Source organism: Nomascus leucogenys, chromosome 13 (assembly GCF_006542625.1).
Source record: "Nomascus leucogenys isolate Asia chromosome 13, Asia_NLE_v1, whole genome shotgun sequence".
NCBI lineage: Eukaryota > Metazoa > Chordata > Mammalia > Primates > Hylobatidae > Nomascus > Nomascus leucogenys.
In genome coordinates this window covers 54534059-54551451 of record NC_044393.1, presented here as the reverse complement: position 1 = coordinate 54551451, position 17393 = coordinate 54534059, and the positions used below count along the sequence as shown (strand labels likewise).

Sequence of the window (17393 nt, the reverse complement as noted above, 5' to 3'; positions counted from 1 at the left end):
TAGAGGTAACCACCTTTCCCAGTTTCTTGTCAATGTTGCTACATATTGTTCAGTTTATGTACCCAAGTTTCATTGCTCTTAATGTTTTGCTAATATAAAAGCACTGTGGCCAGGCAGGGTGGCTCACACCTATATTCCCAAGACTTTGGGAAGCCAAAGTGAGAGCATTGCTTGAGCCCAGGAGTTCAAGACCAGACTGAGCAATAATAGCGAGACCTAGTCTTTACAGAAAAATAAAAATAAAAAAACTAGCCAGGCTTGGTGGCATGCTGCTGTAGTCCCAGCTACTGGGGAGGCTGAGGCAGGAGGATTGCTTCAGCCCAGCAGTTGGAGTTTGCAGTGATCTGTGATCATGCCACTGCACACCAGACTGGGTGAAAGAGCCAGACCTTGTCACTGAAAAAAAGAAAAAAGTATGGAGATGAATATCCTTAGAGCGAAAACTTTATTATTTCTTAATTATTTTCTTAAGATAAATTCCTAAAAGTAGTATTAGTGGGTCAAAGAACATACATATTTTTAAGGCTTATGATGCACACTGTCAAATTCCATGTGGAAGTACTATGCCGGTTTTCTGTCCCACAAAAAGTGTATGCCAACATCAGGAAGAATTATTTCTATAAATGAGTTTTAGGATCCTATGAACAACATTAACTATGCCTTTATCTGCTGAAACCAGCTTCTTTTTTTTTTTTTGAGATGGAGTCTTGCTCTGGTCCCCCAGGCTGGAGTGCAGTGGCACAATGTCGGCTCACTGCAAGCTCCGCCTCCCAGGTTCAAGCGATTCTCCTGCCTCAGCCTCTTGGGTAGCTAGGATTACAGGTTCTCACCACCACACCCAGCTAGTTTTTTTTTGTATTTTTAGTAGAGATGGGGTTTCACCATGTTGGCGAGGCTGGTCTCGAACTCCTGACCTTGTGATCTGCCCACTTCGGCCTCCCAAAGTGCTGGGATTACAGGCATGAGCCACCGTGCCCGGCCTTTTTTTTTTTTTTTTTTTTTTTTTTTGAGACGGAGTCTCGCTCTCTCACCCAGGCTGGAGTGCAGTGGCACGATCTCCGCTCACTGCAAGCTCCGCCTCCCGGGTTCACGCCATTCTCCTGCCTCAGCCTGTCCGAGTAGCGGGGACTACAGGTGCCCGCCACCATGCCCGGCTAATTTTTTTTTTTTGTATTTTTAGTAGAGACAGGGTTTCACCGTGGTCTCGATCTCCTGACCTCGTGATCCGCCCGCCTCGGCCTCCCAAAGTGCTGGGATTATAAGCGTGAGCCACCATGTCCGGCTTTTTTTTTTTTTTTTTTTTTTTAAGACGATGTCTCACTCTGTCACCCAGGCTGGAGTGCAGTGGCATGATCTCAGCTCACTGCCTCTGCCTCCCAGGTTCAAGCAATTCCCCTGCCTCAGCCTCCCAAGCAGCTGGGACTATAGGCGCCTGCCACCACGCCCAACTAATTTTTAGTAGACAAAGTTTCACCATGTTGGCCAGGCTGGTCTTGAACTCCTGACCTCAAGTGATCTGCCTGCCTTAACCTCCTCCAAAATGCTGGGATTACAGGTGTGAGCCACCGTGCCTGGCCTGAAACCAGCTTTTATATAGGTGATTTTTACTTTCTACTCTTTCCTAACAGGTTTTCTTAAATGTTTTCTTCGAGCCTTAAAGATGGAGATGACAGAAATGACTGGTGTGTCGCTGAAACGTGGGGCGCTGGTTGTCGAAGATAATGACAGTGGAGTACCAGCTGAGGAGACAAAAAAACAGAAGCTGTCGGAATGCAGTCTAACCAAAGGTCAAGATGGGCTTCAGAATGACTTTCTGTCCATCAGTGAAGACGTTCCTGGGCCTCCTGACATTGTTAGTACTGGGAAAGGTGGAAAGAATTCTGAGGCTCAGTTGGAAGATGAGGAAGAGGAGGAGGAAGATGGACTTTCAGAGGAGTGCGAGGAGGAGGAATCAGAGAGTTTTGCAGACATGATGAAGCATGGACTCACTGAGGCTGACGTAGGCATCACCAAGTTTGTGAGTTCTCATCAAGGGTTCTCGGGAATCTTAAAAGAAAGGTACATTTAGTTTATGTATAAAGTTATTTTGATTGTATTAGATTTCTTTAGAAAGAAATTAGCTTTATATTCTTCCACTTAGCTTTCTATCTCCAAGGATTGTTTATACTACTGATCAAAAGAAATAGGATGAAGGAAACCTGCCTGAATAAATAGCCTTGGATTTTTAAATTTTAATTAATTAATTTTTTCCCTTTTTTTGAGAGAGGGTCTCACTCTGTCACTCAGGCTGGCATGCAGTGGCATGATCATGCCTCAAATAAATTCATTCACCAGGCACAGTGGCTTACGCCTGTTACCCCAGCACTTTGGGAGGCTGAGGTGGGCGGATCACTTGAGGTCAGGAGTTTGAGACTAGCCTGGCCAACATGGTGAAAGCACATCTATACTAAAAATACGAAAATTAGCCTGGCGTGGTGATGGGCACCTGTAGTCCCAGCTACTCGGGAGGCTGAGGCAGGAGAATCGCTTGAACCTGGGAGGTGGAGGTTGCAGTGAGCCGAGATTGCACCACTGCATTCCAGCCTGGGTGACAGAGCAAGACTCTGTGTCAAAAAATAAGTAAATGAATAAATTCATTTAAATGGTTTCAGGTTTTCTCCTGAGTTTGTTTTATAATCTTAAACTCTTTTTTCATTTGAATGTGCCACAACTATGGTAGAAGAAGGTAGTCTTTGGAGCCAGGTGGATCCCAGTGTGAAGTTCGCTACTTAGTAGTTACTTAGCCTCTCTGAACCTCAGCATCCTCATTTAAAAAATGGATCAGGCCAGACACGGTGGCTAACACCTGTGATCCCAGCACTTTGGGAGGCCAAGGCGGGCAGATCACTTGAGGTCAGGAGTTTGAGACCAGCCTGGGCAACATGGCGAAACCCCATCTCTACTAATAATACAAAAATTAGCCTGGCGTGGTGGCACGTGCCTGTAATCCCAGCTACGCGGTAGGCTGAGGCAGGAGAATCACTTGAACCCAGGAGGCGGAGGTTGCAGTGAGCCAAGATCAAGCTGCTACACTCCAGCCTGGGCAACAGAGCAAGATTCTGTCTCAAAAAAAAATAATAGTAATAAAATAAAATTTAAAAATGGATCATATTACCACATTGGGGTTGTTGAGGATTTTGAATAATGCATGTAAAATATTTAACATAAAGGTAAGCTTCAGGCTAGTTCATGGTAGACTTACTGGGTTCTGATTCAATTAACCATATACCATATTTTGTGATTTAATTTAGTGTGGGCTGTCTGAATCGTCATAGGGTAATGTTAATAAGCTTTTGTTTTTGCATTTCTCTGGAAGAATATTCTAGAAGCTAAGAGGGTCTTTTCTTTAAGTTCTCATCTAAAACTTGAGCCAAGGTATGGCTCAGCATTCATTAAGAAACCAGCAAAGGCTGGGTGTGGTAATTCACGCCTGTAATCCCAGCACTTTGGGAGGCCAAGATGGGCGGATCACTTGAGGTCAGGAGTTCGAGACCAGCCTGGCCAAAATGGTGAAACCCCATCTCTACTAAAAGTACAAAAATTATCTGGGCGTGGTGGCGCGTGCCTGTAATCCCAGCTGCTCGGGAGGCCGAGGCAGGAGAATCACTTGAACCCAGGAGGTGGAGGTTGCAATGAGCAGAGATTGAGCCACTGCACTCCAGCCTGGGCAACAGAGCAAGACTCCATCTCAAAAAAAAAAAAAAAAAAAAAAAAACCAGAAAAAATAACTCCATGTGATTTTGCACTGAAGATTTTTAAAAATTCCTTGTTTTGCACAATAGTAAGGCTTACTGTTGATCAACTTTATCCTAAAATTAATAGAAAACAGGATGTTAATTATCTGAAAGTTCGTGTTTTCTTTCATCAGATACTCCGACTTCGTTGTTCATGAAATAGGAAAAGATGGACGGATCAGCCATTTGAATGACTTGTCCATTCCAGTGGATGAAGAGGTAGAAGTAGCTCTTTAGCAAATGTCACCTTCTGTATAAAAATAGCATTTCCTAGAGATTTAGAAATATAGAGCTTTATTAAATTTGAATTCTATGTATGATTCACTGTGAGTTCTCATGGTTATTTTAAAGGACCCTTCAGAAGACATATTTACAGTTTTGACAGCTGAAGAAAAGCAGCGATTGGAGGAGCTCCAGCTCTTCAAAAATAAGGAAACCAGTGTTGCCATTGAGGTAAATAATGCAAAAATATATGAAAAATTTTTTAGGGTTTTAGTTGCTTTTTGGGTGGATGTTAAGTGTTTATGGAAAAAATTACAATGGTTAACAAAGGGTGACTTTGTTGTATTGGATCTAAAAGATATTACACTAAAAAAATTTTTTATGGGGCAGATAACTAGTATCCCAGATAAACTATAGCCCCCCAAAAGTTACATTTTTGTTTAAAAACATTTTTATTTGGGTACAGTGTTACATGCTATTCCAAAGTCCTAGCTACTCCGAAGGCTGAAGCCAGAGGTTTACTTGAGCCCAGGAATTGGAGACTAGCCTAGACAACATAGTGAGACATCATCTCTGAAAAAAAAAATTTAGGGACCACAAGTTAACAACGACATATGTTGTTTAGAATCACGGAGTAACAATTAAACCACAATGTCCGTTGTAACAGGACCACCATTTGCTGCCTGTCAGGTATGTGACCCAGGTCAGATTCTGGCTTCAGCAGCTTCTTGGTCTCAGTTGGGACTCTGGGAAGGGGAGGAAATGGGGAAAGGAAGTAGAGGAGCATTTATTTGCTCATCCTGGGTCGATTCTGCTATTGAAGAAAAGGTGAGCTCAGCTGCTAAGTAGAATAGTAAATGTTGTTGTTAAAGCTTTTGTTCGCCGGGCACGGTGGCTTACACCTGTAATCCCAGCACTTTGGGAGGCCAAGATGGGCGGATCACTAGAGGTCAGGAGTTCGAGACCAGCCTGGCCAACATGGCAAAACCCCGTCTCTACTAAAAATACAAAAAAATTAGCCAAGCGTGGTAGCGCAGGCCTGTAGTCCCATCTACTTGGGAGGCTGAGGCAAGAGAATCACTTGAACCTAGGAGACAGAGGTTGCAGTGAGTGGAGATCGCACCACAGCACTCCAGCCTGGGCGACAGAGCGAGACTCTGTATAAAAAAAAAAAAAAAATTATGTTAAATTAATTTTGTACTACATTTTAATGAGCTATGGGGTTTTTGGTTGTCTGAAATTCCCCCTCCCATCACTCCTAGTTAATAAGTGTACTACAACTTTTCAGAATTCATTATCTGCCCCTTGTCTCCCTCCCTACCTGAGCTTCCCAAAAGTGTGTGGTATTGCAATGTTAGAAATCTTCAGTTACTGACAAAATCTTTAGACAAAACCTTTGGCAATGCCAAGAAGAAAGTTCCTGGCAGATTTCTAGAGCAATCCAGAAGGATGGTCCAAGTTTCCTTTGCTTGTACAATGCCGAGGTTTATCTTAGGTTTATAATATGTATTTTCGTATACATGTGGTAAAATTTACTATTGTCTTAAAAACTGAGGTTTTCCCGTCTACTGAAAGTCTTTACATTTAAGAGGCATAAACTATGGGCAAGTTTCCTCATTTGTAAAATGAAGATGAAGGACTTTCTGAGTTTTTGAGGTCTAAACATGTATTCATATACACAAACTGTCATTCTCCTTGCTATTAGTAATTTCAGATCTAGACTCACTTTTTGCTATGAAGAAGTCATTTACCTGTAATCGTAATGTAGTTTGGTGGATTTTTTTCATTTTTTATTTTGTTGAAGTATCATCAAGTTGCCGGGTGCGGTGGCTCACACCTGTAATCCCAGCACTTTGGGAGGCCGAGGTGGGTGGATCACCTAAGGTCAGGAGTTCGAGACCAGCCTGACCAACATGGAGAAACCCCATCTCTACTAAAAATACAAAAAATTAGCTGGGTGTGGTAGTAGGCGCCTGTAATCCCAGCTACTCAGGAGGCTGAGGCAAGAGAATCACTTGAACCTGGGAGGTGGAGGTTGCAGTGAGCCGAAATTGTCCCATTGCACTCCAGCCTGGGTAACAAGAGTGAAACTGCGTCTCAAAAAAAAAAAAAAAAGTATCATCAAGTTTAGCCAGTAGCAGTTGCAGTGTATCTCGATGTTTTCAGCTTGCAGGTTACAACTCATTAATGGGTCATGAAATCAGTTTAGTAGGGGATCTCAACCAGCATTTTTAAAAAATGGAATAAAATAAGGGCTGGGCACGGTGGCTCAGGCGTGGAATTCCAGTACTTTGGGAAGCTGAGGTGGGCAGATCGCTTGAATTCAGGAGATCAAGACCAGCCTGGGCAACATGGCTAAATGCCATCTCTACAAAACATTAAAAAATTAGCTGGGCATGGAGGCACATGCCTGTAGTCCCAGCTACTTGAGAGGCTGAGATAGGAGGATGGCTTAAGCCTGGGAGGCAGAGGTTGCAGCGAGCCAAGGTCACATCACTGCACTCCAGCCTGGGTGACAGAGCCAGAGTGTGTCTCAAAAAATATATATAATAATAGCGATAACATAGAAAATATTTGTGCATTGCAAATAGTAAGTATGAATCTTGTTTTGTGAATTTTTTTTCGATTCTTAAAATGAGGCATATATACACACATTTGTGGTTATATTGAGTAAAGAGGGAAGGAAAATTCTCAGTATGAGATGCACTCACAAACTGAAAATATCAGTTAACTAGTGAGTTTATATCATGATTTTTCTTTACTGTGAACCCATGTGCTAGAACCTCATTATAAAATAATTTAGAATATAATTCAATAAGAAGCAGCTGTAGGTTGGATTGTTCAAAGGACTGAGCTTCTCACATACCAAAAGGCCTAGCTTTGCCTGCATTTTCACATAGGAGCCCTAAGGTATCTGTCCAGCAGAGACCCCGAGAAGGAGCATCTGGGTTGGTAGCCCCTGGGTTTGACAGCCTGGATTTTAAATCCAGCTCTACCACCTTCTAGCTATATAACCGTAGACACAATTGCTCACTTCTAAATAGATATAATGGTGTTATGATGGAGAGATTACAAAGGATTAAATAAAATGATGACCATAGTGCTTTGTACAGTGTCTGGCAGATGGATGTGCTCCATCAACAGGCTCCTAGGATTTGCAATATTGGGAAGCTCTGAAATATTTCTGAGACTGGGCACGATGGCTCCCGCCTGTAATCTCAGCACTTTGGAAGGCCAAGGCAGATGGATCACTTGAGGCCAGGAGTTTGAGAGTAGCCTGGCCAACGTGGTGAAACCCCATCTCTACTAAAAATACAAAAACTAGCCAGGCATGGTGTCACGAGCCTATAATCCCAGCTACTCAGGAGGCTGGGGCAGGAGAATCCCTTGAACCCGGGAGGTGGAGGTTGCAGTGAGCTGAGATCACTCCACTGTACTCCAGCTTGAGCAACAGAGCGAGACTCTGTCTAAAAAATAAAAATAAAAGATTTTTGAAATCATATGCAGGCACTTTTGTTATTTTGCATAGTTAACAAGGTGAGCAGTGTTTTTACTAATTCACTGTGTTACTTCCCTATTTAATGTTTGTTAACTTAGTGGTATCGCTATCTGTTTTTTTTTAATAGGTTATCGAGGACACCAAAGAGAAAAGAACCGTCATCCATCAGGCTATCAAATCTCTGTTTCCAGGATTAGAGACAAAAACAGAGGATAGGGAGGGGAAGAAATACATTGTAGCCTACCACGCAGCTGGGAAAAAGGCTTTGGCAAGTAGGTGTCTGTGAGCGGCTTCCTCCTGCCAGGCAGCTGTGAGCAGCAGGCCCCGCTTCTCGTTAGCCTTGCCTGTTCATGTTCAAGGGCTACTATAGTGCTGCTCAGAGAACAATATTTATCATGTCCCTCCTTCAGAGAGGGTGAGTATTGTCACTTAAGATGCCAGCGCAGTCCTGCGGCCTGCCTGGCAAGGGGCATTAGGTCTTTTATGTGAGTAAAGATTTGCTGAAATTACAGTAGTGCCGGAGAGAGAGTCTTAGGGATTTGATATGTTCCCTGAAGAGCAGAGCATACTGAGTGGCAATTCAAGAAGAAAATAGAAGGATTATTGCTCATTCTGTGTTCTTCATGGAGGAAAGAAAGCTTTCAGATGAACAAAAAACACTTGTCACCTGTCCCAGTGGCACATTTTTTTGCAAGGCCCCTATATATATATATATATATATTTTTTTTTTTTTTTTGAGACAGAGTCTCGCCCTGTCGCCCAGGCTGGAGTGCAGTGGCACGATCTTGGCTCACTGCAAGCTCCGCCTCCCGGGTTCATGCCGTTCTCCTGCCTCAGCCTCCTGAGTACCTGAGACTACAGGCACCTGCCACCACGCCCGGCTAATTGTTTGTATTTTTAGTAGAGACGGGGTTTCACCTTGTTAGCCAGGATGGTCTTGATCTCCTGACCTCGTGTTCCGCCCGTCTTGGCTTCCCAAAGTGCTAGGATTACAGGCGTAAGCCACTGCACCTGGCCAAGACCCCTATATTGAAGGAGGCGTATTTTTTGCCAGGCCCCTATATTGAAAGAGCTTTTGCTTTCCAACTGTATCTCCTTCAGTCACACATAAAAAATACAGAATATAGAGAAAGACACCCTTGTGTCTCAGCCCATCTTTTGCTGTGTATCATTCATTTGAAATGGGCATATTCCCAGTGAGTCACTGATATTTATGTTCTAATGTGTTTTCTACAGCCACAAAAGTTTCTATTTGCATATAACCTTTCAGGAAAATTAGGTAATTTTTTTTTTTTTACCTACCAAATTGACAGATAAAATTTAAATGAAAATTACAACAAGAAAAAGTTATTTCCTCACCCTCCTCTCCTACTAGCAGTGGCCTGTATTAATGAACAGTTATTCCTAGACACATTTGTTGGGGCAAAATTCTAAGACCATATAACAAAAAACTTTATTTATTAGGGCTCTTTCAGTATTCTTTTAGGTTAATTCAAAAGATAATACTGTGATGGATGAAGCCTTAAATGCTTATAACCATGTTTCTAGTGAAATGAGAGGGTATAACAAAAAAGAGAACAGGAGGAAAGCTTAGCTGTGCCTGAGGAAATAATCTAGTCAAGGCAGCAAGTCTGGATAGTGCTATAGAAATGAGATACCTGAGCAGTTTCAGAGGAAGAGGTGAAAATCAGAGGCCAGTTTTCAGTGAACACTGAAAAGAAAAGCCAGATGATGTGTCCTGGAACTGCTTGGGGCGTGAGTTCTGAGTTACTTTTTACTCCACAAACGAATGGTGGGTTGCTGTATGTTTCTTTAATGTCTGGGTCGTGGTATAAAATATCACCCGAGCAGCCTTTTTTCGGCCAAGGTTGCTCAAAGAAGAGTAAGCCCAGTGGAAAGTGATATGAGCCACTGTTGGTTCAGTTCTCCTAAGGATAGTGTGTAGCTAGTAACTACTGTAGATGGAGAGGAGAGGTGACTTCTACAGACACCCATGCCTTGGGGCACTTGGTCGTAATTCTCTCAGGGAACCCAGTTGGGAAGGCTGCTGGGGAGTTGTTTTCTGTCAAGAAACAGCCCACGTTGGTGAGCAGTGCTGCCCATTATGAAGGCGAGAAGACAAGGCAAGGTCTTATTCTGCTTGGTGTGGTCATGAGGAAGCAGGTTGGAAAAAGCAAAAACTGTTTTTTTGACTGGTGGCTTCTTGGAAGTGATAATCATTTCTTAGGATGCTGGGTTTTGTGAGAGGGTGTAGGGCATTTGCAGGCCAAAGCAGCCATTACAGTCTTTACGCATCCCCTTCATTAAACACAGTGCCAGGTCTCTCATGTTGTGTTTTTATCCACATTTTCTCTGCTTATGCGACACCCGCCTTTCGTTTTTTTGTTGTTGTTACGAAGTTTCCTTAAGATTTTACAAGTGAAGTACTGAGCTGTGTGATGTGAACCACCCTTCCGCATTTTCCTTTGGACACCTTCAGTAAGAAAGGAATTTCTCACTTTAAAAATAAGCAAGAAGGAAGTCAGATTGGATCAACCCCCTCTTGTATAGAGAACCACACTTCTTGGGCTTGTGGTGTTGTGGCATCTATTCAAAGACGGACTAAATCTCTGCCATCTCTCCCACCTCCTCATGGAAGGCCACCCCTGGCCCAAATGGGCACTTAGGAGCCTGCATTCATTTTTATAGACCCCACTCTCCCCAAGCTGAGAGTGGTCTAAAGTGAACACCCCTAGGAAAGGAGGAAGAGCTGGTATCCAAAGATTATTGTTCGTGGCCCTCTACCAGTGACAGCTTGTCCTCTTGAGCCATCTTGCCTAGCATTTGAATAATTTAGCTTTTAAAGTATCATTACAAAGCTTTGTAATTTACAATTTTTTTTTAGCTGTATTACTACCAGATCCTGAGAGAAATTGTTATTATGCATTATCTAGCAGATTCACAATATTCTTAACCTGAACTTTTCTCAGATAGCACTGTGCATCCTAAAACATAGATGTGGTAGATTCTAAATCATGGTGCCCAAACACCACGAATTACCAACTATTTAAACTCAGACATTATTTTATGTGTTAAGCCAGTCTGATAGGGCACATTGCTTTACCTACCAAAATGTATATGTGATATTTTTTTGAAAATACCATCCAAACTATCATAACATTACTGATAAATTAATTTATATTTTGAGACAGTATACATTCCAAATGCCTCTAAGAACATAATTTTTAAAGACTTATGTAAAAAAAGAAAATTCTGCCATGTGGTATGTACAGGTTCTGTATACTTTCTGAAATGAATGGTCCCCAGGAGGGATCCCTTTATGTAGGAATCCATAGAGACTCAGGAGGAAGAGCTAGACAGGTACAAAGAAGCTCTCTGGGAAAGACTGGTGTTATGGAATCCACAGGAATAGGGAATCCCAATAATCAGAGTGGTCAATGGACTACCATTGCTTCCATTCCTGTGGCAATGGAAAATGCTACAGATAGGTCCAGCAAGATAATTACTCTGAAACCTGTCTATCAGTTTAGCAACATGGAAGTTGTTGGTGTCTTTTCACCAGAGCATTCTAGTGGAATGATGAGGTTGGAAACCAGTTTACACAGTAGGTTGAGATGGAAGGTAGTATATACTGACTGCTTTTTTGAATAACCTGCAAAGAGGAGAAGAAGCGAACGTAATTAAGGAGAGGGGAACATAGGTTAGGCTTTTAAGATGGAAGAGCTGTGAGTTATTTATATATGCAAGGGAGACAATGGAGGGCCAGGTGCAGTGGCTCACGCCTGTAATCTCAGCACTTTGAGAGGCCGAGGCGGGCAGATCACTTGAGGCCTGGAGTTCCAGACCTGCCTGGCCAACATGGCAAAACCTCATCTCTATAAAAAGAAAAATATATATTTTCAAAAAGGAAAGAGACAGTGGAGAGAGAAGGTGAAAATTCAGGGAGGCGAATAACAAAATAAAGATAATGGAGTAGGGTCCCTGAAAAAGCTGAAGGTTGGTGTGCAGGGGTGCGATGGTGGGAATGACCTTGAATAAGAAGGAAAGAATGTTCCGCATGCTACCCCATCTTTTCATCTTTCTCAGCTAGAAACATTTTTCCTTCCTTATTCATGGAGATCTCTGTGCTCAATAAATGAAACTTCCTGAACCTGGTTTCCCTTTTATCTGGTTTCCATTTCTACTAGACTGGGACTGCCTTGTTAGGCCCTCAGAAGCTGGAAGCAGCCTTCTTCAAATAGGAACCATATTACCCAGCCTGGGAATTCTGTGCATTTGCAGTATAAATCAGTGTCTCAAAAATGTCTGAAAGTTATTTTAAATTCACTCAAATTATAAAGTTAAGTATATGCTTCTTAGCATTCTTGGGGGTGGAGTTTTATAAAGTCACACAAATTGCCCAAAATAAATGGAGACTTACTGATTTTCTGTTATTTAAAATATTCCTAGTTAATCAATGCATATACTTACTATTTTGTATATTGAGTGTACTTAGAAAAAGAATGCATACTTGTATCTGTTGTTTGCAAAGGAGATAATTGTATGCATGCTCAGTGCTTGGATTTGCTAAATAGAAGATGCATGCTTGTGAGCCAAAACTCATACTCTGTTGTCATGGTTTCTCTTAAGGTATAGCAGCATTTAGTTTTTGAGTCTTGTGGCTTCATTTATTTCTTGCCATTATACTTAATTATGAATACTCCAAAGGGGTAGTTGAGAAAAATGTAGCTACACTTCATCAACTTTTATCACAAGCGTTTTTAAAGTTTTTATTATGGACATTTTCAAACTTGCAGTCAAATAGAGGAAATAGTGTATGGAACCTATGTACCCATAAACCATCTTTAAGATTATCAGCATTCTGTTATTTTATTGATCTATCCTTCCTCCTTTTTTTTCTTGCTGGAGCATTTTAAAGGAAATTCTACATAGCATGGCTTTTCACTCATAAATATTTCAGTATGTATTTGCCAGATGAGGACTGAAACCCCAAACTATTATCACATCCAAAAACATCAACAATAATTTCTTCCTATCACATACCTATTGCATATTTGGTTTTGCTGTATCTCAAAAATGTCTTTTTTATATACAGATGGCTTGTTCAGAGAATGATAAAAACAAGGTCAGAACATTGCTCTCATTGATAAGCCTCTTAAGTCATCTCTTAAATCTTTTTTAATCTATAAAGAACTTAGCTGTTTTCTATAATATTTAACATTTTTCAAATTTAAGTCTTTATAATTCAATGCAAGAAATTCATGAAACGCAGAAAAGTACAAAGCAAAGCAATAATTACTTGTAGTCTCACTATCAATAAAAAAAGATAATCACAAATAGCATTTTGGTACATGTCCTCCCATATTTAAGAAAACAGATCTCTTTTTGGGGAAGCATTTACTATCCTTAAACCTTTTGCTTCATCCCATGGGTACAGACAGTGCAGCTTTGAGCATGAACTAACATGCCCATTGTGAAGGGATTGAGACAAGGAGGCTTCACCTGTAGAAGAGTTTTCTACTTGTTCAGTGTTTGCCTCTAACACATTCCATTGTTAATGTCTAAATGGCTGTTAACCCACCGCATAACTACCGGGTGCTGTAGAAGTCCTCAGTGTAAACTTACCATGCGATCATTTGCATGTTCACCTCTAAAGCACTTTAATATTATAAATTAAACATTGCTCTTTTGTGCTCTTTATGCTGTGCATTTGGACAGAGGTCAGAACTGCAGCAGGTAAGAGCATTTGGCATTTCATGTAGATAAAGTGAAATGCCAAAGATTTTGTCACAAGTGCTAAGTATAGACAATTTGCTTAACTGATAGTGAGCTGGAAGGAAAACCAAAAATGATATTCCTACTCAACAGTTTTCTGAAGAACTTGTGAGGAATTCACACCAAAGACCAAAGAAATACTTGTAATACTTTTCTGTCCAAGACAGAAAAAACTCACATATTTATCAAGAAGGAAGGGTGATTCACTAGGCATACATGCTATGGCAGTTTTCTGAAATGGTTTATGGAGTCTTTTGTTCTTTTCACTGTAGCTTATCACTAACTTACCAAACAGTGCTTTTGCCCTGACAAAGCCAGGTATCCAAGTACCAACTTCAGTACCAGCAGTATCTTAAGTCTCTGAAGATAAGGGATTCATGAGTTCATGAAAAAGGATTATTTTTAAAAGAAGAGGACTCTTTCTAGGAATTGTATGAAACATTTTTTCAGTTTTTCTTTCATGGAGTTACAGTAATCAAATGAACTAGATGTGTTGTTTAAGTAACAACTGCAGCTCTGTGCCACACAGGACTCATGAATGTTATTGTACAGCGTCTGTAAAGTGCAGTTTGGGCTTACATATTTTTCCCAAAGTACTTGGAAAAAAAAAACAACACTTTGAGCAGCTTAAATCTATATAATATATATGTATGTCTCTCTCTTTCTCTGTCTCTCTCTCTCTCTCTCTCTCTCTATATATATATATATACACACACACACACATCTGTTTTTTTTTTTTTTTTTTTGAGACGGAGTCTCGCTCTTGTTTCCCAGGCTGGAATGCCGTGGCACGATCTTGGCTCACTGTAACCTCTGCCTCCCAGGTTCAAGCAATTCTGTTGCCTCAGCCTCCCAAGTAGCTGGAATTACAGGCACTTGCCACAACGCCCAGCTAATTTTTGTATTTTTAGTAGAGATGGGGTTTCACCATGTTGGCCAGGCTTGTCTCAAACTCCTGACCTCAGGTGATCTGCCCGTCTCCGCCTCCCAAAGTGCTGGGATTACAGGCATGAGCCACCACACTTGACCTAAATCTTACATTTTTTAACACAGGGTTGCACAACTGAAGTAACACTAGCTGCTCAGAAGTTAACATTTAACCTGGCTTAATTTTTTTATGTTCTTTTTTTTAATTAAAAATATTTTTCTTTTATTTATTTTTTGAGACAGGGTTTTGCTCTGTCACGCAGGCTGGAGTGCAGTAGCATGATCTCGGTTCACTACAACCTCCACCCCACGTGTTCATGTGATCCTCCCACCTCAGCCATCTGAGTAGTTGGGACCACAGGTGTGCACCACCGTGCCTGGCTATTTTTAGTGGAGATGGGTCTTGCCGTGTTGCCCGGGCCAGTCATGAACTGAGCTCAAGCCATCTGCCCACCTTGGCCTCCCAAAGTCCTGAGATTACAGGTGTGAGCCACCCTGCCCAGCCACATTTTAACTTTTTATTTTTAGTGTGGATAGATAATGTTAAGTGTCCAATTACAGGAAATGTAATACCTCTAGTCCACACAGCTATAACCACTTAACCTATATTTCTTTATCGGACTAGAACTGATTTTCCACTCAAAGGTTCTATAGCGAAAAATGAGCTCTTACATCTATAACTTTTATTATGGTATATATAATGTTAATTTTTTTGCTTTCAAGATCCAAGAAAACATTCTTGGCCAAAATCTAGGGGAAGTTACTGCCACTTTGTACTATATAAGGAAAACAAAGACACCATGGATGCTATTAATGTACTCTCCAAATACTTAAGGTGAGTTACTGTTGTTATGCCTATACAAAATCAAAGCAACAGGAATGTATATTCCTTTTTCCATGCAGGAGGAGCACAGATTACAGATAGTAAATGCTCCTCCCAATGATAGTTTTCTTTCTTTCTTTTTTTTTTTTTAGACGGAGTCTCACTCTATCACTCAGGCTGGAGTGAATGATGGTATGATCAGGCTCACTGCAGCCTTGACTTCCTGGGCTCAGGCATTCCTCCCACCTTAGCCTCCTGAGTAGCTGGGATTACAGGCCTGTGCCACAATGCCAGGCTAATTTTATTAGGTTTTAGAGACAGAGTCTCACCATATTGCCCAGGCTGGTCTCGAACTCCTGTGCTCAAGCAGTCTTCACACTTCAGCCTCCCTAAGTGCTGGGATTAAGCATTGCTGATCGGCCTGGCACGGTGGCTCATACCTGTAATTCCAGCACTTTGGGAGGCCGAGGAGGGCAGATCACGAGGTCAAGAGATCGAGACCATCCTGGCCAACATGGTGAAACCCCATCTCTACTAAAAATACAGAAATTAGCTGGGCCTGGTGGCATGCGCCTGTAGTATTAGCTGCTCAGGAGGCTGAGGCAGGAGAATTGCTTGAACCCGGGAAGCAGAGGTTGCGGTGAGCCGAGATTGTGCCACTGCACTCCAGCCTGGCAACAGAGCAAGACTCCGTCTCAGAAAAAAAAGAAAATCACCTATCATGGATAGGAAGTGCATTGTTTCTTCTAGGCGTGAGCCACTGTGCCAGGCCATGAGGATAGTTTTCTTAGGCCGTGGATGAATTGCTTTTTTTGACCCCCACATACATAGTGCCAATAATTCAAGATGAAAATTCCATAAGTAAATGATTCGCATGCAGTTGAGAGTTACCAATCTGTGTGGTTGAAAATAAAACTTAACTTTCTCTTTTGAAAGCCTATACTTACCCTTTGACGTGGCTGCAGATGTTGGTTTTGCCAGACTGGGAGCTCCCACTTCCTGGAGACTGACTAAACCTGAGACTGGTCTGATTTCCTTACAGGAATGTAAATATAGCAGAGACTGGATCTCTGGGGATCGGCAAGGTGCCAAAGCTTTTCTTAAAAATGGAAGTGGCTACGCACCACAGCAAGTCTGTATGCTGTGGAAATTTGGTTTCCAATATATATTTAACTCATTTTAAATATGGAAACACAGTGTATTAATTTGCTAGGACGTCCATAACAAAATACCACAGACCAGGTGGCTTAACAGAAATTAATATTCATATATGCTTCTAGAGGCTAGCAGTCCCAAGCTCAAGGTGTCGGCAAGTTTGTTTTTTTTCCGGAAGTGTCTCTCCTTGGCTCGCAGATGGCTGCCTTCTTGTTGTGTCCTCATGTGGCATTTTCCCTGTGCACGCACACCCCTGGTATCTCTGTGTGTGTCCCCATTTCCTCTTATGAGGACACCAGTCAGATTGGATTAGGGCCCACCCTAAATGGCCTCATTTTAACTGAATCACCTCTTTGAAGGCCCTATCTCCAAATACAGTCACATTCTGAGGTCCTGGGGGGTCAGAGCTTCAACATACTAATTTTGGGGGAGACACAGTTCAGCCCATAATACACAGTACCCAATTAAGTAACATTTATTTTGCTCTATTTATTAACTCCCTGGGAGAGAGTCTGTGATACTATGCCTGTACCTGAGCCAGAGAGAACAGACTATTCTTGACAGGAATAGGTGGGTGGGGAGGGAGTTCCTCCAAGATCGGGAGTTGAGGATTGCTCAGGGTTTAAGAAATCCTTCCTGGCTTTTTCCTTCTCATATGGAATGTTTAAGTTTATAAAATACTTCTTAGTTAACTAGGTTACTTATTATCTTCATATCAAAACTATTCAGATCCCAGTTTCAGCATTTCATTTGGCTTTTTTCATTTTTTAATACAAAGCAATAGCAGCATTTTAGGAAAATTCACACAATAGCTTTTTAAAAATAGAAGATAAATTTTCATAGTGGTACATTTTATCTCTAGAATGCATTTTTCTTTGCTTTCACTGTCTTATGTAATGTAATGAATTGCAGGTAATGGATAGGAAGTGCATTGTTGCCTTTTTTGTTGCTGGCTAGCCAAGTCTTTGAACAACATCAGTTATTTACTAATAGCCACAAATGTTTACACTGCCAAGAAAGGAATTATTGACTGGGCGCAGTGGCTCACCTCTGTAATCCTAGCACTTTGGGAGGCCGAGGTGGGTGGATCACCTGAGGTCGGGCATTCAAGACCAGCCTGGCCAACATAGCGAAACCTCATCTCTATTAAAAATACAAAAAATTAGCCAGATGTGGTGGTGCATGCCTGTAATCCCAGCTACTTGGGAGGCTGAGGCAG

The 17393-nt window shown here is 41.6% G+C and overlaps 1 protein-coding gene across 1 annotated transcript in view; it reads left to right on the top strand.

Moving 5' to 3' along the window:
• The window catches only part of PUS7 (pseudouridine synthase 7), a 66358-nt gene that overhangs the window by 12948 nt on the left and 36017 nt on the right, over nucleotides 1–17393 (top strand). The window contains exons 2-7 of the mRNA XM_030826417.1: nucleotides 1629–2058; nucleotides 3908–3992; nucleotides 4125–4226; nucleotides 7622–7766; nucleotides 13213–13230; nucleotides 14920–15031. Of these exons, the coding sequence (XP_030682277.1) occupies nucleotides 1629–2058; nucleotides 3908–3992; nucleotides 4125–4226; nucleotides 7622–7766; nucleotides 13213–13230; nucleotides 14920–15031 (892 nt within the window). The remainder of the gene's footprint in view (nucleotides 1–1628; nucleotides 2059–3907; nucleotides 3993–4124; nucleotides 4227–7621; nucleotides 7767–13212; nucleotides 13231–14919; nucleotides 15032–17393) is intronic.